The 24,875-nt window shown below is 41.9% G+C and overlaps 1 protein-coding gene across 2 annotated transcripts in view; it reads right to left on the reverse strand.

Annotated features, from left to right (window-relative positions):
• Positions 1 to 2,389: 2,389 nt before the first annotated feature.
• Positions 2,390 to 24,875, reverse strand: part of LOC125437192 (COBW domain-containing protein 1-like) — a 39,483-nt gene continuing 16,997 nt past the window's right edge. Inside the window, exons 8-16 of one of the 2 annotated variants that reach the window (XM_048504614.1) lie at positions 23,732 to 23,778; positions 21,760 to 21,846; positions 18,808 to 18,852; positions 13,559 to 13,615; positions 8,353 to 8,404; positions 7,406 to 7,474; positions 7,143 to 7,208; positions 5,026 to 5,155; positions 2,390 to 2,587 (exon numbers count right to left, since the gene is read on the reverse strand). In XM_048504614.1, coding sequence (XP_048360571.1) covers positions 2,457 to 2,587; positions 5,026 to 5,155; positions 7,143 to 7,208; positions 7,406 to 7,474; positions 8,353 to 8,404; positions 13,559 to 13,615; positions 18,808 to 18,852; positions 21,760 to 21,846; positions 23,732 to 23,778 — 684 coding nt within the window. In that variant the 3' untranslated portion in view covers positions 2,390 to 2,456. The remainder of the gene's footprint in view (positions 2,588 to 5,025; positions 5,156 to 7,142; positions 7,209 to 7,405; positions 7,475 to 8,352; positions 8,405 to 13,558; positions 13,616 to 18,807; positions 18,853 to 21,759; positions 21,847 to 23,731; positions 23,779 to 24,875) is intronic. The other variant, XM_048504615.1, reaches the window with a different exon arrangement.

The following is a 24,875-nucleotide window of genomic DNA, read 5'->3' on the forward strand; positions in this document are numbered from 1 at the left end:
TAATAGTGGGGATGTAGAAGCAAGATTCAGGACTGAAAATTGCCCCCCAGAAACAGTATTATTGGCACCACCTCCACATCATCATGTTTCCACAACACCCAGCTTTGTTCTCTGTTGAGAGAAGTCCTAGGACAGAATCAGCAATAGATTAACTTTTTTCAAAAACAGTTAACTCAGGGACGGAAGACAGATGGCTTCAACTGAAGTTTCCAGAACTGCGACAGGGCGATGATATACCCACATTTTTCTCATTATTTGAAACAACAGCAGCAGATTATAAATTTATAATTTATAATTATAAATTTTCATACCTGCAGGTCAAACTGTGTCTACTCAATTTCAATCTGCAACGAGGACAGAGGGTGTAAGCGGTATGGGGGATGAAATGGCTGGGGACATTGATTGTAATCAAATGTTGTACAAAAATGACACCAATTTGGGTGATGAGGGTGGGCTAGGAGCCATACGGTCCAGTCAGGATGTAAATATAGAAGATGTAATAGAAATGAATCAAATTGATGTAACTAATGTTCAACAGAAATCAATTTCATGTTACATTAGCCCAGAACAGGCCAACTGGTGTTTGCAGGAAAGAGCAATGCATGTAACCGTACAAAAATTAAGGAGGCTCATAGCAATGTTGGAGACAGGGGCAGATATGTCTTCTATATGCGAGGAAGCTTTCTATGCGCTGGGTTTAAAGCCAGATGGAAAGGTAGAAATCAAAGCATATGACACACAGTCAAAAGTACAATTGGTTACCCATGTGGAAGTTACCATAGGGGACTGAACCGCAACTATACCTGTGCTAGTACATCGGGGGAATAACCCAGCATTTCTGGTAGGAATGGATATTTGGTTTAAGATGAGTGAGGCACAGGGTCATGTTTGCCAGCTCCCAATAGTTACCAGATGTAAACGTAGAGAGATAGGAGAGCAACAGTTGGTTACTGAGGAGAAAAATTCCCTCCTACAACCCCATCAGAAAGAACCGAGAGGGAGGGTAGAAGAGGAAGACTTGCATTTGACAGCTGCAGATCAGTCTGTCAAGGAAATAAACCAGATAGTAGGGAGATCTGCAATTGACTCGGTAGTCTTTGGGAATGTATTAAAAACATCTCCAGACCTCTGAAGATACCAGCCACAGATGAAGGTGAAACATTAGGAACAAGATCTACCAGACCACAGCCACGCAAGAGTCTGTAGAAAACCCACAGCAATCAACACTGAAAATGAGGCTGTTTGGGGGGGGGGGTTGGGAATCTACCCTGGAACAGCATCACTTTCAATGTTGTTTAAACTAGGGAGCCCAGAGTCTCCCTTTAAGGTGGATTTAAAAGGAGAATCTGGGCTCTCTAAACAACATTAATAGTGATGCTGTTTCAGGGTGGATTTCCCCATCTTCAAAAATAGCATCACTTTCAATATTGTTTAAACTAGGGAGCCCTGGGTGTGTTCAGATTTGTGTGTTGGGGCATGTTCTATACTGTGACAGCGACTTTGAGATGACTGGGTGCAAAAAATGTTGTTCGGTTGTGGTGGGGGAGGGTGGCTGCCCATATGGGGTGGGGGGCACAAAACTCAGATTTTGTCCCGGGCTCCATTTTCCCTAGCTACGCCTCTGGGTTCAGGGCTGAGAGTGTATGACTGGCCCAAGATAACCCAGCAAGCTTCCATTGCACGAATGGGGATTTGAACCTGGGTTTCCCAGGTCCTAGTTCAACACTTTAATCGCTTCTCACTGGTTCTCACTATAATTACTAGGAGAGTGTTAAGCTGTAACAGGACAGCTGTGCAACATGGGCAGGAGCTGTGATGCTAAAATACTTGGCTCAGCTTGTTCCTGGATGTCAGTAGCCCTTCTTATGACAGTAGTCCACCAGGAACTTTCCAATAAGACAAATGGTAAGTCTGTCCCTGAGAACTGATAGGTTTAGCGGGAAGGCGAATCCTGCTATAAATGTAGACACTCCACATAATCACTGACTTCCTTCAAGCTTTATGATTCTAGGACACTCCACTGTGATAACCAGTGACTGATAGCAAGGGTGATCTCTTTTAATCACTAACTTTCAACGGAATAACCAGTACAAAGAAGTACTAGTCTCTGGTGACTATGGCAAGTAAGAGGGAATTAGAGTGTGGTTGCATATTAAGTCTTCCCCTTCCAATTAGCAATTTAATTATTGTGCTACTTAGCACAAATCCCAGTGACTCAGAGGAAGAGCTGCAATGGGGACATCTGGGGCGGTTTGCCCCGGGCACTGCCATTGCAGTCACATGTCGGGGGCGTGACGGGCTGGGTGAGGCAGGGAAGGGACGGGAGAGCAGTTCACGTCCCGGGCATAGTTTCCCCTCCCTTTTTCACTGCAATGACTGCACACACACACAGATTTACCAATTTTTATTTTGGGAAGTAAAAACAAATATGCTGACCAGTAGAAAATGAACACAGTTCAAGATTCCTCCATTTTAAAATCATGTGTTGAAAATCCACTGTTCGGAAGGCAAAATGAACCATTTTCCTCTCTCTTTGTCACAGTTGCTACAAAGGCATCCTGAAGGATATCTTTATCTAAGTTCCTACCTGCAGGGAGATTAACATAAAAAGAAGAAGAAAAAATTAAAGCATATTAAAGGAGAAATTACTTTATTGATGCTTCTCAAAGACAAATGCTTAGTACAATATAATCAGGTGCCCTTCTAATTTTATATGCAGAAGGGTAGGGGTGCATGCCAAGCAGTTCAGCAGGAGGGCTGCTTGCTCCTTATCCTCTTCCAAATTAATGTTCTTCTCACCACAATCCTCTCACCACAATGCCGGTAGAAAAGCTACTGCATAGAACAATTTACAGAAGCTATGTTTCTTCCTAATGAAGGGCATGTGTAAGGTTATCAGCAAAGCTATTCTGTAAAATGCATTAACAAATGCTACTGATTAGGTGCTTGAAGGTTTGGAAAGGTAAATCTGAAAGCCAAGCTACACATGATGTGGGACTGCTCCAGTCACATCTACAGCTGGTCAAGGGAGTAATTTAAAGGACAAAAAGAGGTGTGGATAAGGAAATCACAAATAACTCCAGAAATATTTATTCTCTACCCCCACTCCATCCAGCTGTGCTTATTTTTACGATCAGAGATCAACTGAGGAACAGTTGCAATTGGGGGAGGGCTCAGTACTCCTTTTCTCCTTAAAGCAGATTTGTGTGTGATTGGGGAAATCCTGAATGTGAAGGCAAGACTCCACAACTATCCCAGGCAGTTTGATCTCAAAGTCAACACATGAATTGTCAGCCCTCATAATCGATATATGTACACAGTACTCTCTACACAGATACAATGTTTGAAACATTCCTATGATGCTGAACTAATAATTTGATTGGACCTAATCCTGCACCAATCTTACTTCCAACCATTCATTCAAGTAATCACAATCTATATTTCTAATAGCGAAGTCAGCCGAATATAAGGATCCTTAAATCTGGTAACTGGAGCTGTCAACAGATTTTCTACAAACCAGTAAAATACCCCAAGTCACCAGGAAAACCTGAAATCTAAAAAAACCCAAGAAATGATAAAAGGAGTTTTAAAGCAATGGATTCCATCAGTGGCTGTTCCTAGGCAACCTCAATATTTCAGGGTTAGATCCAGCAGTGGGGGGGGGGGCAGAGGGGTCAGACAACCCAGGCCCCATGTGGGGGCGCCATTGGGCTGGTCCCCCGCCCGCTGCCTCCACCAAAAAACCTCTTTTGTTACTGTACCTTTAAAATTTCCAGAGTGGGTCCTGGTGGCGGCCAGCTGCTTCCCTGCCCCCTCTGGCCCACAGGAGAGGCATGAGCCAGGTAAAGCAGCTAGTGAACAAGGCGAGTTTAGACACAGGGCCACAGTGCTGGACTTCTGCGAAGCGCAGCCATTTCTTCAGCAGGCTTGCCAGTTCTTTTCCCTTTCCCTGGATGGAGAAGCAGGATAAAGGGAAGACAAACGAGCAAGCTGGCTGAAGCAGCTGCATGAAAGTCCAACACCAACAGAGTGGTGCTCACTACCCCGCCCAGAAGAGCCCGGCCGAGTAGCCGGCCAGAGATTGCCTTGAGCCCAAACTTGCCTCGCTCACTTGCTGTTTCGCCCAGCTCTACACCTCTCCTGAGGGCCATAGGGGATGTGGAAGCAGCCAGCCGCCTCCGAGACCCAGTGACTGCAAATTTTAAAGGTACAGTAACAAATGGAAATTTTTTTGGCAAGCGGAAGCTGGAGTGGGCAAGGCGGCCAAAGGTGGAATGGTGAAATTTGAGAGCTTGACCCGGGCACCATTTTCCATAGATACACCCCTGGTTGGATCTCTTGTTAAAAGGCAAAAGGAGAGGGCAGGGTTCTTTCCAGATCTATTTTGGCTTTTGAGGGAAGACTCACTGGGGCTAGGCCTGGCTAGGGTTGCCAGTTCCAGGTTGGGAAATTTCTGGAGATTCTGTGGTAGAATCTGAAGAGAGCAGCATTTGAGGAGGGGAGAGATATAGGTGAAAGTGAGGTCTCCCCTCACCTCACAAGTTCTTGAAGGGTTCCCACTATGCAAGTAGGCCTCACCTAATAGCCAACACCATATAGTTGGGACATAGTTTTCTTAGGTAGAGCTTGCTGGAGGGGTAGAGGAAAAATTGAAGACAGAGGCAGAAAAAGGAAGGTTCACTGTTGGGTAGAGACGGAGAGGGAAGTAGAAGGGGAGAAGCTATGGGAGGTTTTAGGAAAGAGAAAGAGGAAATAGTGGGGGAGGGGAGAAATGTCTCTCACATGTTTACAGATAAATCTAGAATTGTAAAAATGAAAAATATAGATCCACATATATACCAAGAAATAGTAAATACTTTTTTGGGAGTTTTTATAGAAGCAGTAAATACTAATCACTATAAATCTTGGTAAGAACCGCACGTGTCTCAAGCATTCTCAGAATCCATATCTCCTATGGTACGTGCCCTCTCTATTACAAAAATAATCAACTGTTTGTAAAACAAACAGATTATATGTTTCCCATACCTATTAAAATCAATCTATTTGTTCTTTCAACCTCCTCCTTCCATCTTACAGTGGTGTCTTCTAGATCATACAGTTCATGAACACCTTGCACTATCACTTGATGAGGTTTATCTTTGATGGACACCAGCCCCTAATAACAAACAATATAAATTAGTACTTGTATCATAAACACATTTATAATGTTTAAATTGGTACATGAGAGAAACCTAAGTGTTGTCTAAATCACTTTAAAAAGATTTCTTCAACAATAATATTTTGGTTATTTTAGTAATCCTAATATTCTTGAAGCATACTGTCCCACATTAGAATAATGGATTTAGCATAGATTTCAAAAGTGAGTTGAAACAAATGTGTCTATAAATTCTCCCCAGCTTTCACTGCTATGTAACCATCTTCCAGTAAAGAAGGGATATAATGGATGTCCTTTCATTTTATTGATTTTTATCTCAACTACCACCATTATCATTCTTGTGACTCGTGACTTCTCTTGTTGTTTCTGTCCCACAAGATGGTTGGGGGATATGCCAAAAACTACATAAAAGTCAGAAATAAGGCACAAGATAGACTAAAAGAAATAAACACTCGGCACTGGGTTTTTTGTCTCTTTCGGTAAAATTGTAAAATCAGAAAATTATTTCAGAAAATAAACTGGGTAGATTAACAGAACAACAGGAATGATGAAACTTAGAATTCTTGTAAGAAATAGATATCCTGTAATCAGTTTAACTCTGATGTATTTCACAAACGTGTTGATAGTTTTGGTAGATTTCAGTTGGTAGTCACTGTTTAATGTATTGTCAAAGGCTTTCGTAGCTGGAATCAACTGGCTGTTATGTTAGGACTTGACAATTAGATCAGCAAAATCTACTTGACAGCTTGGCTGATGCAATCCTCCACCTTTCACCTAGGTGGGTGATGCAACCATGACTAAGCACATCTAGTGTGATTATCACTACTCCCTGATTGGTTGTATATCTGTATATATGTGCACAGGACAGTTTGCTCTGCCCGTGCTTTGGTTATCCAGTTGCTGCGCTGCACTCTGTCAGACTGTTTTGTGATTTTGGAAACAAGGAATAAAACCCTTCTGTTCTTTGAAGTGAACAGTGCCTGGATTCCTGCGTTTTCTTTTCCTTAACTGCTTCTGCTGGTACCACGACCGCTGCTGAGTGGATCTTTCTCATGTTATGGGTTTTCTGGGCTGTATGGCCATGGCCTGGTAGTTTTAGTGCCTAACATTTTGCCTGCATCTTTTCAGAGGTTCATTACAGTAGGATGGGTTTTGTGCTGTAGCACAGTGAGTAGTTGGTACTTAGTTTATAAACATAAATTTCTTGAATCAAAATTTCTTAAGTTGGAGAAGTTAGGAACAAATATGATTTCTCAGTTTTCTTCCTTGGAACTGTTTAGAGATCACCCCTCTACTCAAGAGCTATTTTCCTTAACACTGGTTAGGAATCACTTCTTTGACTTAGGAGATATTTCCCTTAGGGAAGGATACTCTAATCACTTCCTCCACACATAGCATCCTTCTTTTTCCTAAATAAATTTATTTCTCTCACTCCAGCTGCTATCAGCTTCAACAGTTAGTCATTAACTGTCAGTTTCTTTGACGGCCTCTCCTAACTGCCACTTGTAGAACTCTCCATTTTTTTCTTTTGAAACCTCCTGTCACTCAAGGTTCTATGACTGAGACAATTTATCATTACACAACTGTTTGTTACATAGGCCCAATATGAGGCGTGTGAGCCACTGAGTATGACACACAACATCAAAAGCTCTGAACTGTAAGGGAGGGAATTCATGGAGTCGCTTCTTCTCCTATACTAACTGCTCTGGTTTTACGTGGGATACAATGGCTTGAGATGCAGTTGCATTATGGAATCCTTCTAAAGAGATTGGGAGTTTGGAAGCAAAGGAAAAAACATCTTAAACATTGCCCATCCTATGAAGATAAGCTCAGAATGGGCTCTATGTGACATTTCATGTGTCATTGCCAGAGCTATATGCTTCAAATGAATGCTGGTGGATTAGGCTTCTTTTTGCCACATATGCAGACATATCATGTCAAGCAAAATGCTTCTGATAACAAAACTTGCTGAAACTGAGTACTGAACCTTGAGTCTTAAGACTTCCATGGGGTTACCCCTCTGGTCTTTCAAAGTCTTCTCCCACAGCAAGTTCTATGAACAGAAAACAAGAGGTTTTTAAGAATGACGGATGGAAAATAGAATATTTTCCTTAAGAAAATATTAAAACTCCAATCACTGTTCCCATGGGGAAAGTTCAATCCACCAAAAATGATAGGCATACAGATCCCTTTCCAGCTGTCTTACCTTGTAGGGAACTGGGCTTTAGATACAAAGTATGAAACACTTACTTGAACAAACTCATTTAAGTCTTCTTCAGTTGTGCTTCCTTGTACTTCAACTGTAGATGTGACAATACTCTGAAATAAACACATAAAGGGCTATTATCAGCTCTTTGATTGGAACAAATATGTCTTATTTGAAAATCAGTTGTGTTTTCTCTTGACATCCTGAATAATTCATGTTGTATTTGCAACAATCTGAACACTCCTTCACAACCCCACAATTGAATTTGTTCAAATCATAAAGAACACAAACACAATACAAAATGGGCTATCTGTACATGACCTAATGTAGCAGCTCCACTGCGCTGTGCTTTTATGTTAGCTTGAATTCCATTCTTACGCATTTCTATCAAGATGACTGTAGCTAATCCAAGAGTGATGGTGCTGAGCAAACCCAGATGTGCCGATGCAACCCTGGATGCCATGATGTGACCAGTGCTGTCAATTATGACATTTCATTTTAAAATCATAAATGTTTTTAGACAGACTTTTTCTTGAAGTACAACATGCTAGCTGTAGGAATTAACATACTGCTTAAGTTTAAAAGACTGATATCTATATAATTGGTTTGATAGCAGCTATCTAATCAAGCCTTACAATCTTTGCAAATAACTTTCTTCAGGTTTATTTCCACTTCCCTGTCCAGGAGAACATGAAGCTACTAATAGATATCAGTCTTTTAAACTTAAGCCTGAGGGCTAATATGCACATTGTGAACATGTAGTGAGAAGTTCCACAGAACTGTAAAGTATTTTAATGAAAGCAACCTTGCCTAGCATACTATCAGCTTTTTTAAAGTAGGGTACAAGGCACTGTGAGGAAGACTGATCAACGTAAGTGGGAACAAATGAAATGTGTGATACAAAAGTATTACTATACAATGTGCAAGCCACAAAAGATGTCTGTCTAGCAGATCATGGAACCACTTCACAGCTAGAAACTAAAATAGTTACCTTATCTAGGTGTGGCTTTGGTGCATCTTGAAGCTGCAGCATCTGTTGCAAACTTAGAACAAATATAATAAATGTAGCATTACATTAAGCAGAAACACTAAGTTATCTACCGTGCTGTGATGAAACATCTTAGTGAACTGCAGAATTATAAGATTGTTCTGTGCCTTTGTTATTGTTCAGCACTGTACACTTGATAGTACATGTGTTTTTGCAACATACAATTGCTTATCCATGGATCGTTTGTACAGTTTGTGCAATTAGTTCTAAACAGCAGACATTTTATTGCAGTTTGGGCTTTTGGCATCCAAGAGCACTTTATTTTAATCATGCTGTGGCTGGGGATGTGAGAAGTGTCATCAAATGAATGAATGAATGAAATACACCTGTATTTTTATACATCATACAACTGTTGAAAATGTAAGGAAGCAAAACAAAACGAAAGCTTGATCATAGAACAACAGAGGAACTGAAAATGTTATCTGTTTTGCATAGAGAATGCACACATCATAAATTGTGTGCATTCTCTATGCAAAGCATATTCTCTCTTTGCATAGAGAATGCACAAATCCAGAGGCGTACCAACCTAGGGACATGGGCATCCCCTTGTCCCTAGGCACACATGCCTTTCAGACATGTGGGGGGGGGGGCGTGGAAGGCCCCCTACATGACCAAAGATGTGTGCCCGCAGCCAACACCCCACCCCTCTCTTGGTCTCCCTGCCCAAACTCCATCAGCACAGCTGAGCCAGCAGCCAACTGCCTCCCTGCTCGTCTCTCTTTGGCCTCCGTCCCTTGGCCCTGCCCACATCATCCAAGAGAGGCTAAAAAGAGACAAGGAAGCTGAGCAGGACAATGTGGGTGGGGCCGAGGATTAGAAGCCGAAGATAGACAAGGCAGCGCCCTGCTCCATAGGGACTAGGCACTGGAGCCATGGTGGAGGCTCCAGGAAGAGAAAGCATGAGCTCTGAGGTAGGGTGGATGATATCTTCCCCAAGTAGCTGCTTGGTCTCTGGATGGCCAAAGGCCGAGCAGCTTACTCACAAGTCAGGCTCCAGGAAGTGGCGCAGTGATGGCTGTAGTGCTCCATTCACCGCCGTGCCGCTTCCTAGAGCCCAACTCGAGAGCAAGCTGCTTGGCCTCCAGTCAGCTGGAGATCGAGCAGCAGCTTGGGGAGGCTGCCACCAACCTTCTAGCTGGTGCCTTCTTGGAGCAGGGTACAATGGAAGTGGGGTTGAGGAATGCCCAGCCAGGGCGCAGCAGGCTGTGGCCAGACCATCCCACCCCACTCCAGTTCCATTGGAGCCTGCTCTAAGAAGGTGCCAGCTCAAAGGTGGGGGGCGGGGCAGCAGCCTTCCACAGGCTTGCCGGGCACCCCTTGGCACCAGCCTGCCAGGCTGCTTGAGACCGCCACCAGCTCAGGTAAGGGGGATGGGGGCCTGCACGGTGTGGGGGGCACCTGGAGGGGATTTCGACTCTGGGCACCATTTGGCTCCCACACACCTCTGATCAAATCATGAAATAATAATTTACCACGCATCATAAAATAATTGTGGGGGGTAGAATATAATGCCCAGTAAAACGTGGCTCCATATATAGTCTCTATCTTTATGCCTAATAAAGGTTTTTGGATTGGATTATACAGTCTCTATCACTTACAATGGATAAAGAAAAATATAAGCAGATAGATGTTTTTAGAATATATTTTAAACAATAATTTTCTGTATAGCATACCGAAAGTACCAACCATAGCCAGAACATATAGTGTCATGATTCCAGTTAATGTGCTCCATTAAAAAAAATGCATGAAGAAAAATAGCTTGTTAATGCTATGGTTACGCATAAGTGTCATTTTTAAAGTCTTTTTAAAATTTCATTCATTCATTCATTCATTCATTCATTCATTCATTCATTCATTCATTCATTCATTCATTCATTCATTCATTCATTCATTGGCCACCATCCCCCGAAGGGCTCAGGGCGGCGAACATTTAATACAATAATTAAATATAATAAAACATTATTAAAACCATAAAATACATATTTTAGAGTTTAAAACCAGATAATTCAAATGGCGATGACACCCCCCCCACACACACACACAACCAGAGGCCTGAATGATGGAATCACTCTCAACCTGGCTGCCAAATGCCTGGCGGAACAGGTCCGTTTTTACAGGCCCTGCGGATACTTCACAAGTCCCGCAGGGCCCTGGTCTCTTTAGGGAGCCTGTTCCACCAGAGGGGGACCAGGACCATAAAGGCCCTGGCCCTAGTGGAGGTCAGCCAAATGTGTTTTGGGCCAAGGACCTCTAATAGGTACTCCTCCGAAGATCGGAGGGTCCTAATGGGGCAATATGGGAAGATGCAGTCCCAAGGCCTGCTTATACCCTTAAAGGTTAAAACCATCACCTTGAACATGACCTGGAACTCGATGGGCAGCCAGTGGAGGTGTCCCTGTAAGGCTGCCATGTGTTGATCGAGTTTTAACTTCCAGATCACAGTCAAAGGCAGGCCAGCGTACAGCGAGTTCATGCACGTAGGTAAGGGGGGGGTTCTCGGGTTTGAACCCCCCCCCCATTCATGTCCGAAGCTCTGCCCACCCGTTTGTGGGTTTTAAAAACATTTTTGTGCTTTTTAGGTTTTTGGCCTGCAGGGGGCGCATTGTTTGGGCTAGCTAGCTGCACCAAACTTTCAGGGATTGTTTGGGGGACTCTCCTGATGATACTACCCAGGTTTGGTGAGGTTTGGTTCAGGGGGTCCAAAGTTATGGACTCCCAAAGGGGGTGCCCCCATCCTCCATTGTTTCCAATAGGAGCTAATAGAAGATGGGGGATTCACCTTTGATGGTCCATAACTGTGGCCCCCCTGGACCAAACTCTCTCACCAAACCTTGGGATGTATTATCAGGGGAGTCTTTCGATAATTACCTCAGGTTTTAGAAGTTTATCCAGAGGGTCCAAAGCTATGGGACTCCCAAAGGAGTGCCCCATCCCTCCATTGTTTTCAATGGGAGCTAATAGAAGATGGGGGCTACACCTCATGGGTCCATAAACTCTTTAGACCCCTGGAACCAAACAATTCACCAAACCTGGTGGGTAATTACATTACTGGAGAGACTCCTAAAGATACCCTGAAAGTTTGGTGCTTCTAGCTTAACAATTGCACCCCTGACAGCAGGCACCCGCCAATTTTTTCCAGATTCTTGTTTTAAATCCACCCTCTTCGGCATGGATTTAAAGGGAGAATCTGAGGTCCCCAGTTTAGAAGAAGAAGAGTTTGGATTTATAGCCCCCCTTTCTCTCCTGTAGGAGACTCAAAGGGGCTTACAATCTCCTTGCCCTTGCTCCCTCACAACAAACACCCTGTGAGGTGGGTGGGGCTGAGAGAGCTCCGAAAAGCTGTGACTAGCCCAAGGTCACCCAGCTGGCATGTGTGGGAGTGCACAGGCTAATCTGAATTCCCCAGATAAGTCTTCACAGATAAGTCTTCACAGTTCAAGTGGTTCCTCCAGATTAGAATGCACCTGCTCTTAACCACCACGCCACATTGAAATGATGCTGTTTCAGGGTGGGGGATAGTCCACCCCAAAACAGCATCACTTTCAATGTTGTTTAACTAGGGGCCCCAGATTCTCCCTTTAAGGTGGATTTAAAAGGAGAATTTGGGCTCTCTAGTTTAAATGCCATTGAAAGTGATGCTGTTTGGGGGTGGATTCCAGCATCACAGCAGCTGCCCGGGGGGGGGGGGGGCGCAAAACTCAGATTTTGCACTAGGTTCCATTTTCCCTCTATGCCTCTGCCCAGAGGGGAGGGGCAGGGGGGCAGGGCAGGGGAGTCAGCCATCCCCGACCTTGGAGAGCTGCTTTTATAAGCGCTAGGCCAGGGGCGGGGCTTGGGGAGGCGTGGCCATGCGCTAGGGGCAGGTGGGAGTGTGGCCCCACCCCCGAACCCCCCCATAAAAAATCTATGCCTACGTCCCTGAGTGAGTTACATCCATTTAAACTGCAGGGAATCTAGAACTGATTGTGGGGGGTAGAATATAATGCCCAGTAAAACGTGGCTCCATATATAGATGCAATTCTTAGATGCAATTCTGGTCAGATGCAATTCTTTTCAAACTCCTTTGCTGTTAAGATTATTACCTATAAGGTGATTATTCAACTGTCACTATTGGTTAGTTGCTATGAAATAACTGATAACAAGGTATAACCCCCTGCTCCCTGAGTATGAGCTTTTCATGGAGTCCTTTACAGATTTATTTTATTTTTTATTCTTTGGGCTTATTAGCCACCCTCCCCCAAAGGGCTCAGGGCAGCTTACAACATAATATAATAATATAATAAGAACAATACAGTGGAACCTCGGTTTTCATTGCCTTCAGTTTTCATCGGTTTTTGTTTTCATTGATTTTTTCAGTAAAAAATTTGTCTCGGTTTTCATTGATTTGCCTCGGTTTTCATCGATTTGCAGTAAGGTGCAGGGGTTTGTGGAGAAAAATCACCCGGACAAAGCTGTTGCAGGCCATGTCTGCAACTTGTTTAATGACAATGTCTTGCCCCATTTCAGACAAATCTTAAAGAGGCGTCAGAAACAGACCTCTTTGGACAGCTTTCTGGTGCAACATTGGTCCACTGGCTCTGAAGCTGGTCCTAGTGTTAGTGTTTGTTACTGTTTTCAGCATTAAACACTATGTTTATTCACCAAAAAAATGTGTTTTTGGTATGTTTTTTGGAGTGCCTAGAACAGATTAATTGGATTTACATTGATTCCTATGGAAAAGTTTGCCTCGGTTTTAATCGGTTTCGGTTTTCATAGATTCTTTTCAGACATATTACCAATGAAAACCGAGGTTCCACTGTATTAAAATCTATAGCAATGCAATATTAAAATAAAAACAGAATAAAACTCAGATGGCGATGAAAACCCTTTGTCCCCCGTCCCCCTGCGAAGGCTAGTCACTGGATATTTTTATCTGCCTTGCATATGTATTTTGTTGCTGATTCTGGGTTGTAGTAAAATTGATTTAATATGATTATCTAGGTTTTTCTGACCACTGAGTGTTTGAAAGTGCTAGGAACACAGGTAATTATGGCAATGGCTTTGATTAGCCATGTAATAGACAGTAATGCAAGGCTAATCTGCCTAGGTCCTACAGAAATAGTTACACTATGCTAATTATTATAAAGAATGTTGTAAAACTGAATGTTACCTTTTTCCGGAGACACTGTCAAAAGCATGCAGGTCTAACACATCAGAAAGATCAACTCTGTGAAAAAGGAAAATAATATTATTTTTAAATACGTGCAATCGGTGTCTCACCTAGAGGCAATGTGTATTTTGTAGAACTTAAAATCTAGGTCAATTCAACCATTCTAAACACCAAAAACAGGCAAGTTGTTTGTAATGTTTTTAGCTGCTTTCATAAGTATTTCCCATTTTCCACATTGCAACAATTTTAAAACTAAATTTACAGATGTCTAGATTGTGAAGAAAATGAGCTGAAGATTGGCTGAATATATGCAGCTTTTTCTTAAACTGGACAGACACTTCAAAACAGAATGCTGACCTGCACCCACTAACTTTTTTCATGAGGTCTCCAGTATTAAGCGAGGACCAACCAACTGATTCAGTTTCAATAAAAATGGACCTGTTTGCATCAGCAACCCTGGATTTGTCAATTACAAAATCTTAGAATTACAATTACAAAATCTTAGAATACAAAATGGAAATCAGAAAGCAAAGATGCTTAGTACTAAATTTAATTACCATATCAATCCTTAAGATTAAAGTCAAATTATCATTTGAACATGGCATGGTGTACCCAGAGACGGATCTCCATAAAAAGATAAAAAAGAATTCCAGCACTTCTAGAATTTAGTCTGACCCTAGTTTTTAGTACACGCTGGTAAAAGTAATAACAGGTAATCTAATAGAAAGTGCTCATTTTACCAGCATAGGACATAAGATTAATGAACAGCAACATTTTCCTTGTACTTACTAAAGGCAAATTCACATGTTACAAAGTAATTGTGTTCACCATGTGTCCTGCAGACAGACATCTTTTGGAAGTTCTGTGCTCTGGCCTTAATCCCCAGGCATGCGTGGGTCTTCCCTTGAACATCTGCCATCTGCCTCAACTGGGCCAATTCATTTGTAGCCTATCAGTATACAAAAAAGTTCCCCAAAGGGGCAAATAGCAGCTCTGTGTGTGTGTGTGGGAGGGAGGGAGGGAGGGAAGGAAAGCTTAAGCTTCTCCTCACATGCAATGGTCCTGGATCCAGATTGGGAATTAAATTCTGAGAACAGACTCTCAGTAGATGTCCAGTCTGTAAGGGAGACAAGGAAACTATTTCCAATTCTTTCATGCATTGCCAAATGACAGCAATTTTTTCCCCTAGGACAGCATCCTTGCATTACCACCTTAAGGTATGACTGAACTGACCTGCTCGGATAATCTGTGTTTTTTGCTTATTCTTTGTGTTGCAGGTGCATCTAGATGCAGTACCTTTAATCCTGCTTTTTGCTTGTGAATTACCCTCTACATGGAATTTGTTAGGAAGCTGCTGGTACTGGAACATCTTGACACTGAAGATCAGTCATGGGAAATGTCTTCTGGTTAAACAGAAGTATTTGTTTAGAAGGATGCTGATAGTTTTGAGCAGGTTTTCTACGTCAAAGTATGAAGGACACTGATCAAGGTATGTATTGTTTTTGCTACCTAGATGATGAGAAATCAAGAGCGATAGCTATCTGGAATATATGTATTAAGACTAGACCCATTGAAGTTATGCATGATCATATGCATATTTATTCATAAGCAAAATCAACTTCTATTCAACAGGGTTTATTTCCCAGGTGAGCGTGCACAGGACCACACCTTGGATACTTTCATTCAAATCACTTTTTTCTGTTTATTCAAAATATGAAGTAAGGGTTCAAATGTGGGTGTTGATGCCAGTAATGATAGCATTAATAAATTTGTTCAGTTATTAAAGATAAGTAGCAAAAAGTGTGCATATACCTTAGAATTTTTTTAAAAACCAGTGCTGCAAAACATGGAGAAAGTCCTATGAAAGTCCTTTTATATCCTTCAAGAAGTCTGCCAAAGCTTTGTTTCCAAGAGGAAACATTTTAATGCTCAGGAATGGTGTAGGCAAATCTCCTCTTTAATTTATGACCAGCTGAGTTTGAATTGTCTGCTCTCTGCAGTACTCTAGAAGCAAACACAGTATGAAGATGGAATACAGGAGCCAGAAAGGCATGCCATTGTTTGGAACACATAACTTGTGAATATCTGTGGGGAGAAGTAAGCCCCCGTTCCCTTCTCCTGTTCCTTTCCCCAGCACTGAACTAGTTGCCTGTCTCAGTCCACTATGACTCTACACTCTTTCACGTTAGGGCAACTGAAGCGAAGGTGCCACATGCTGTTTTCTTGCTCTGATTCTTGTTGTCTTTTGACTTTTAAAGGACAAATGCTGAAGACAATTCCTCAAGCATCTGTATATATATGAAAATTATATCATGGACTAGATTTTTAAAAAAAACATTGGTCCAACACACAAGTTCTGCAGGTCTCTCATGGGGCACTCAGAGGAGACTACGTAGAGGTAGAGTTTTTCAGCCCTGTTTAAAGGCTGAGAAAAGCCCCCTCGGCTTATACATGAGTCACCATTCTCTAGCAATCACAAGCCGCAGCCGGCAGGCTCTAAGGAGGCCGGGGGTGGAGCCGGGACAACCTCTCTGTGGCTGCGAAGCCACTTGTTGCTGCCCGCCTGCAGGGCGAACGGAGGAACCCCCGCAGCCAGCAGGGTCTTCAGGCCTGTAACGAGGCCAGGGGCAGGACAACCTCCCTGCAGTCGCGAAACCGCTTGTTGCTGCCCTCCTGGAGGGCGAACGGGGGAACCTCCACAGCCGGCAGGGTCTTCAGGCCTCTAACGAGGCCAGGGGCAGGGCCAGGAGAACCTCCCTGCAGCGCAAAGCCGCTTGTTGCTGCCCTCCCGGAGGGTGAAGGGGGAACCCAAAGGCACCCTGGCTGGCTGGGCTTCCTCAAACCCCGGGGGCAGAGGGAGCTCCTTATTTGGGCAGTGACTCCCCCTGATGTCACTGCCCAAATAAGGGGCTCCCTCTGCCTCCCGGCTTCCCACCCTCGGCTTATATGCGAGTCAATAAGTTTTCCCAGGTTTGGGCAGTAAAATTAGGTGCCTCGGCTTATACACGGGTCAGCTTATACACAAGTATATATGGTAATGCTTTCTGGACACCTGAACAACAAAGACAGATCCTGAGCTCTGCTAGGTGATTTGTATCCATTTCTCCGTGTGTGTGTGTGATCAAGTCAAAGCTGACTCATGGTGATGTGGTGAAAACATAGAGTTTTCAAGGCAAGAGATGCTCAGAAGTGGGTTGCCACTGCCTCCCTCTGAGCGGGCTAAGACAGTTCTGAGAAACCTGTGACTGGTCCAAGGTCACCCAGCAGGCTGCCTGTGGAAGAGTGGGGAATCAAACCCAGTTCTCCAGATTTAGCGTCCACTGCTCTTAACCACTACGCTACACTGTCTCATTTCTACTACTTCTGAGTATAAAATCATTTTATTTGGTGTAAATAAATTGGAAATGGAAAGTACTCAGCTGGTGACCTTTTCGTATTTGACCTTCTTAAAGCCTGACATGCAAACAGAAAAGTGTGCTTCACTACATTTTTATGTTGCTGCCAGGTAAAACATAAAACTCTTGCACATAAGATGATACTGTCCTGCTTCTCTACCGAAGAATAGTCATAAAAATACATCATGTGGTTCTACTTTACAATGAAGGAGGGAAGCAAGATTGTATTGGCCACATTTCTAACTCAAGAAGGGTTCAACAGTAACAGTGAGCTCCATAACAGCACTGCTAGTAGCACAGGAGGGAACAGACTTCCCAGAGCAAATAAGAGAGCAGATATGAAAAATGTCACTTATCATGCACATGAGTAATTGATTGAGATAAGCAGGAGGTGCCAAGAGGTTAAGGGTCCCCACTTACACCTCTGAACTGATTACACAGTCAGCAACAGGATAACTGTTCTAATATATTATGTGAACAAGTCTGGTTGTGTTTTTGCCTAATCTCTTGATACTTTATACCCATAAGCTTTACATAGCCGAAAGGTTTACCCCTAAGTTATACCAATATATCCATTTATTCAAGTTGGTTCCAAGACTAATACTTGAAAACAAGTCATTAAAAAATATAGCAAATGATTTCTGCTTCAGGATATTTTTGATGGTTGCTAATGTTCAAGATTTTGCTTTATTATGATTTATCCCAATTTATTTTGTGAGCCTCCCTGACCTGGTCTCTGAACAGGTGGCATATAAATGTTTTAAATTAGTAAACAGATAGAAATAGATACAAACTTCCTTTTAAACAAGTCAGGAAATGAACAATAAATCACTAGCTAACAAGAAGCTTTCTTTTTCATCAGTCCTATGCTGCTTTTTTGGGAAGTTTCAGTCTAAAACAAGTAATGTTGCAAAGACTTCCAACATTGACAGCTACACAGACTGGGATCTGCCTATTGAACGAAGTGAACTCTATTGGCTTCTTTCAGTTTGAATCAATAAAACTCTCTTTGATTCAATTACATGATTTTAGCCAAGTAATCAGAAGGAATATATGGCAATATAAGTGCAAGGGGGCTTGAGTTATTTTCAACCCTGCCTGGCAATTAATGCCCTTGATGTAGGAAAAGCATGAAGGCACATAAGAAATGTACTTTCAGTCAGTTGCTATCTCGGCTCTCTTATCTTCTAGCTTTTCTAATTCACGCACTGGGCTTTATTCAAATTATCGTGAAATGGAACTGAAATCCAGGCAAAGGAACCAAACACAGTATTTCAAAATGCTTGAGATATATTGTATGTTTAAGAGACATAGACCGGAGGTAGCCATGTTGACCTACAGATCCCTTCCCTTCCCAGTAGTATTGTAATATCTTTTTATTACCAGACCACAAAATGACGCAGTGATTAAATTTGCAAGTTCTTAGAACTCTACCAGGTTGGATGTTCAGTATGACTGACATTTAATAGAATCCAATTTGTAGTGAATTCCATGGCTTAGCCTAATGGAACGTAGAGTGAATGAATGAATGAATGAATGAATGAATGAATGAATGAATGAATGAATGAATGAATGAATGAATGAATGAATGAATTGGGCCACATATACCCAATAAGCAGCACTGGCACAGCTGAGGTCATTGCTAAAGAAAGACAGATTGCAGATTCCATGGGTTTCTGCCCATAACCCCTATTCTGCAACCTAGGAGAAGAAAGGCAGGAAGAACCCAGAGCAAAGCATAAACCGACCACATATGATCTGTGGGTCATAAAGAGCCCTCCTTGGTAAAATATAGTAGTATTTGAGAAGACTGTATAGGAGTTGCAATAACCAATTTTGTCATAATACTATTACCTTGATCTTTGAGTTTCTATAATTTTGGTGAGTCCATTTATTGACCTAGGATCAAAGAGGAGAAGAAAAATTAAAAACTTAAGATATGGAAAAACCATTGTATTCACTCAAACACATAGATATGAAGCACTCTCGTTCATAAAATTAACAAAGATAGAAGTGGAAAATCCAGATGATTTTTCTACTTAAAAGACTTTGTACTAAACATAACTCTTGTCAAAATTCTTAGTATGCACTTAAAAAAATCTACAGCTTGTAAGGATGTGAACCCTATAAATAGGTAAATAGAATTACTGTCCTGAAGGTGACAACATTTCTATTTTTTTGATCCCTCAGCAAAATAGTATTTCTGCATTTCATAGGCTCCAGTGGGGAGATTCCCAACAAAATGTGTTCTTGGAGAGCTGGAAGGATCTCTGCTGTAATATGAAACAAGAGGTTAAAAGTTTGTCCTGTTTGGTAGCAGAGATTCTGGTCTGGAGAAATTCTTGTGCACAGTGCTTCATTTCCCATTAGAATCAAGCCTGGGTGAAGTATAAAGGTTGACGTTGATCGAAGTGACCAGAATGCCAAAACATCATGGCTTGAGGACTTTGTAGCTTACACTAATCATTTAATCTAGGTGTAACTTCTAACCACTTTCCCATATTTCTTTTCAACACCTTCCCAGGACTGCAGCTAAGCTGCATAGCCTTATCCTAATCTGCAGACAAAAGACTGGACCCCAAAGAAGCCAGGTCCAAGAATTGCCTCTTCTCTCAGGTGAGGATGAAACAGTTATGCCAGCCACTGAGGGAACAACTCGGATGACATTGGTTTACAGTCCACTGACTGTACCCAGTTTTGCAGCTTTGCTTCAAGTTTCCAGTTAGTTATAGCCACAACACAGGCCTTCAGGGAACTCCAGAACCTAAGACAAGATTATAAATAGAAAGAAGCAGTTGCAGAACCAGATTTTACTGTGTTGTGCATCATGGTACATAGTGGAACAACAGACTGTGCCCAACAGTACAATCCTAAATATGTTACACCTTTCTAAGCCCTTCTAAATCCACTGAATGGTCTCAAAAGGGTATAACTGTTTAGGATTACCATTTTATCATTAAACCAAAACCTGCATGCTCTTCGGGACCACATCTCCCAATTTCACCCACAAAGGACACTTTGTTCCTCCAAGAGTAATTTACTGGTGGTTCCTTGTCCCAAGGACATCTAGCTGTCTTCCACCAGAGCCAGGGCTTTTTCAGCACCGGCTCCTTCTGGTGGAACTCACTCCCAGCAGACATTCAGGGCTTGCAGGATATAAATCAATTCTGCAGGGCATGCAAGACTGAATTATCCCACTGGGCCTATAACTGAAAGTGCTAGTCCAAAATAGTGTCATCTTGCCCCCCTGCCCCCCCACGCCGAGTTTGTGCCCCCTCCTCTTCCACCCATAAGATTTGATAAAACCAGGGTGAGAATTGGTGATATGTGGGTAAGGTCCTGTTAAATCACCATCTGTGTAATTATTATATTGGAATGTTTTAATTATTAATTATTCATACAGAGTTTTAAGATTATATCTTAATTACTAACGGGGCCCAGCCACACGTTGCTGTGGCAATTGTCCTTCTCATCATAGTCCGCAACCCACATAGATGTCCATGCAGGTCCAATGATCCGCAGCATAGCCTTTTGGGGTGGTCAAATGGAATCCCTCTTTCCCTTTTCAATTCACATTGTTATGTAGTAGTGTCTTTTTTTTTTAGTATAAGGTAACCCTTTCCATTCCACAACAGAACTGTCCAGAGTGCGAATCCCGCTATCCATGAGGCTGGTTGACACGCACAGTCCTGGCTTGGGTAAGGCAGAACTGGGGCAAGGAGGCTATCCCAGTCAGGCAGCAGAGGCAGGGTGGTGAGGCGCTCAGATCAAGGCCAACTCCCTGGGTTCTTAAAGGGCCATTTGCTAAAGAAGCGGAGCCAGTAGTGTTGGTTTGCCCCCACCCCGCGGATTTTCCTAGAAGAAAAAGGCAAACTCCAGCTTGCTTTTAGTAAAAGAGAGCTGTGGCGAATATGGGTGAGGAAGTGGGTAAGTGGTGGTTGGATGTGAGGGAGGGCAGAGTGAGGTGTGTGAGGATGAGCTGGGTGTGTATGAGAGTATGTGTGTTATGTGGTAGCAGTGGGTGAGGCACAGAGAGTGAAAGTTACCTGCGTGTGGGGGCGGGGAACACCACCTGACGTCTCACACGGCAAAGTGTGTATGTGTTTCACTTCCACTCGTATTACCTAACAGTATTACCTATTTACTGTTTTCACTGCTCATCTCTGGCCATCTGCGCGAACATTCTAAGGGCATACCAAGCCCTCAGGCCACAGACATGCTGCACAAACATTCTAAGGGTGACAGTTAAACACAGCCAGCTTCATGGCCTGGTGCGCCAGGAAAAAGATGTTTTACCTGGCTCAGGTATGGACTTTGGGCGATTTGAAGGTCCGATTACCTGCCCGCAACAAGGAGGGACGTCATGTGAACATTTGGGGGCAATCCATCCAGCCGTTACAGCGTTAGAGCATAACTAACAAAGTCACTGTTAGCTTTTTATATATATAGATGTGCGTTAGCTGCCCTGAGCCTGGCCTTTGCTGGGGAAGGCAAGGTATCAAGTCAAATAAAATAAATAAATGTCTCAGACTAAACTGACAACTGATCATTTCTTCTTCTTGAGATACTCAGATTGAGGGCAACTATTAGAATTAAGAAAGGGCTGAACAGCTACTACACAGACTTGGTGAAGTTTGCTTGTCACAAGCAAATCATCAAGCTCAACACAACAGCCAACCACTTTCCAAACCAAACAGATATTCTTTATTTTGAATCCTAACATGCTATATGCAATTCCAGCAGCTTCCAGCTGTAGTAAATATTTAAACAAAAATCTGCCGGCCTCTATAATTTATTTATGCTCACCTGACAGCTTTTCTCAGTTTCATCAGTCCTTCCTGTGGAACCAAATCAGTCTTATTGATGATAATAAGATCTGCTAGTGCAATCTGTCTACACAATGAAAGAAAAGATAAATTAATGGAAAGACTTGACTTGACTATCAGTATAGGTTTGATTTTTTTGCCCCCTTTCTGACTGAAATTCTGTTTAAGTAGCGAGGATGTTATTTCTCCTCTCCCCAACACTGCTTATACTAAGCTAGGAAAAAAATAGCAGAGTTCAAATGCTAATTGTAACAGCACCCACTCCCTGAGGGAAGACAGCAGCCCCCAAAAGGGAGGAAAGCCTGTTACTGAGGGTGGATATTTGGATAGCTGACTTTGTTGGCCTAAGGCACTCCCCTCAACTCACGCACACAAAGGCCTTTAAAACAGGGATCCTGTCAAGGCAAACCAATCTATAGTTATAAATGCTGCCACCATAAGCTGAAGCAAAATAACTGAACCTTAAAGAGAGGCTCTGGAAAGTTTAAAACACAAAAACTAGATTTTATTTTAACATACTTCTCTTCTCAGGAGGATGGTTCAGAGAGGCACATAACGTTACTTTAGGCAGATACTTAGTGGTTACAGAGTAAGCAGTTTCAGTAAGATGGCTTTCAGAACAAACTTTAGTGTTAACACGCACAGGTGACTCTGTAAGGGCAAACCTTCCACACATGGTCCCGAACCCACTCCTAAAATGCCCACCCTTATCTCCAGAAGGATTTTACACTGGCTTAGGAGGGTCTCTGTGTAATAAGTTTCCCTTTTGTCTCCCACCACCTAGGCCTGTCGCCTCTGGTGAACTCTGATCCTTCCTCTCAGTCTCTCAGAGATCTGGCCACCTAGCCTTCCTCTCTCTGTCTCTCACTGACCTCACTGCCACTAGACAAGATCTCAGACTGAAGGATCTGTGGGCTGACACGATCGATCTGTGTCTGACTACTCAAAACTGTCTCTCTATCTTCACACAGTCTCAATTCCCCAATTCCTTTCTGACAGGCTTCTTCCTGCTTTCCTAGCATCTAGCTCCCCCCACCTGTGGCTCTAGGCTAACTGCGTCTCTGCCAGCCAATCAGGAGGTGTCTACATTTACATTAAGTGTTGCTAAGGCCAGCTTTTCTGCCCCTTCTAAAAATTAACCCTTTTACCTGGGCCTAATCCGTCACACTAATCATTTATATAATTCTTACAGATGAGATATCTTGACAAATATTTAACAAGATTATGTTCAGAGTTCACAGAACATCTAATTACCATTTTTTTAAAAAACTTACTCTGTGTCCATGACTAAAACTTCACATTCATCTGCAAAATGTACAAATAAGACAGCAAAAAAATTCCCACATCATCTGTCCTTTGGGTTCTGGAATTATTTTTTTTAAGCTTATAAAGGGCTACTTTAGATGTGTACTGAACTTTCCAACGACATTTTCTCCTTTTAAATGTTAGGGTGTAAAATTCAAGCAACCCAACATTAACCCAATGGACTACCACAGGGTAGTGCTGCTATAGTTTTAAGGTTTTGTATTGTTTTTAATTGGGGCTATTCGATTTGTTTTATTGTCTTGTCATTTGCTATTGTACACCACCCTGAGCCCTTTGGGGGTAGGGCAGTTTATCAAATCGAATTAATAGCAATAGTAATAGTAATAGTAATAGTAATAGAAGTAATAGTAATAGTAGTAATAGTAATAGTAATAGTAATAGTAATAGTAATAATAATAATAATAATAATAATAATAATAATAATAATAATAATAATAATAATAATAATAATAAAAAAGATACACACAACTAGTCTGCAAAACTGAAGTGGATGCAATAAGCAATACTGATTTATGGATTAAAATTGAAATGGGCAAAGTTGCTTTTTGGAAAAGGCTTTCTTAATATGCTCAGTGCTGTTCTTTCCAATAAACTAACACAGAGAAAACCAAACTTTGCACTGATACCTTGCAGCTTCATTGATAAGTCCGCTGGGTTTTTCTTCTTTCAGATGCTGAAAAAAAAACAGAGGACACCTGTTTACATCATTAATGCAAAAATGAAGGGGCTTTACATGGCACATACCAAGATTATCATTTACTTGTTCTAAATGTTCCAAATTCAGAGCCCATACACGGAAATTAAAAAATGCATTAAAAAGTAACATTTGAGCTATAACAATATACTTCCACACAAAAAAGATCACACAAAACAAAGTTGCTTCAAAGTTTACAGTACCACATGCTGGATAAAAAAAACTCCAGACATCCAGCTTCCATAATGATTATAAACACACACCAAAAATTGGTACGTTACTAACTTCTTAACTTGAGAATATAAAGTCTGTAGACAATTTTTGTTAAGGAATCCATGGGTGGTTTGGGTGTTAATGCAAAAAATCTAAGTAGCTTCAATTATTTAAATATTTCATAGTTTAGTAATGTTTCATACACATAATTATCAATAGTCCCTAACAATGAATGTAGTTTGGGATTTTGCATCTACTTCAACCCTTTTCAACAGAGATTTGGCTCAGCACTGATATTCCATCAGCTTGGCAATTCCTACTAATGCTTAATAAAGCAAGTTCAACTCACCAACTGATTGCAATTTCTTTCTCAGAATTTTTTTTAAAAAAGATTTTGAAACAAGAAACCTGCAGGTTGTAACTTAACAGATTTCTCTCTTTAAGTAAGGCATAAATAATTTGTATCAATTATTTCAGTTTCAGTATTGGGCTATACATATGGTTAAAGTACGGATACAGACTATTCCATATGCCTGTAACATGTAAAACAGCAAACCTTTTTTGACTAATACCAACTGTTCAGCATGTGTACCACTAAAAGGTCCTGGGGTGTGTGGTAGAATATTTCATTGCTCAATGTCTATTTATTTATTGGACTTCTTCAGTCAAAATCCTTTTCTGACCCTAAATGGTTTGAAGAGCTTGTGTAATAACAGGAGGACTTGAAAGAGCCCTCTCTTTTGACCTTCTCTCTGTAACTCAGCATTCATCGATTCTGTTGCATGAGATGCTGTCAAGCTTTGTAGATTTGCAAAGAACAGTGTCAGTGGCCTCAGTTTAGATCCGCAGACTTCTGTCCTGTC

Source organism: Sphaerodactylus townsendi, linkage group LG07 (assembly GCF_021028975.2).
Source record: "Sphaerodactylus townsendi isolate TG3544 linkage group LG07, MPM_Stown_v2.3, whole genome shotgun sequence".
Classification (NCBI taxonomy): domain Eukaryota; kingdom Metazoa; phylum Chordata; class Lepidosauria; order Squamata; family Sphaerodactylidae; genus Sphaerodactylus; species Sphaerodactylus townsendi.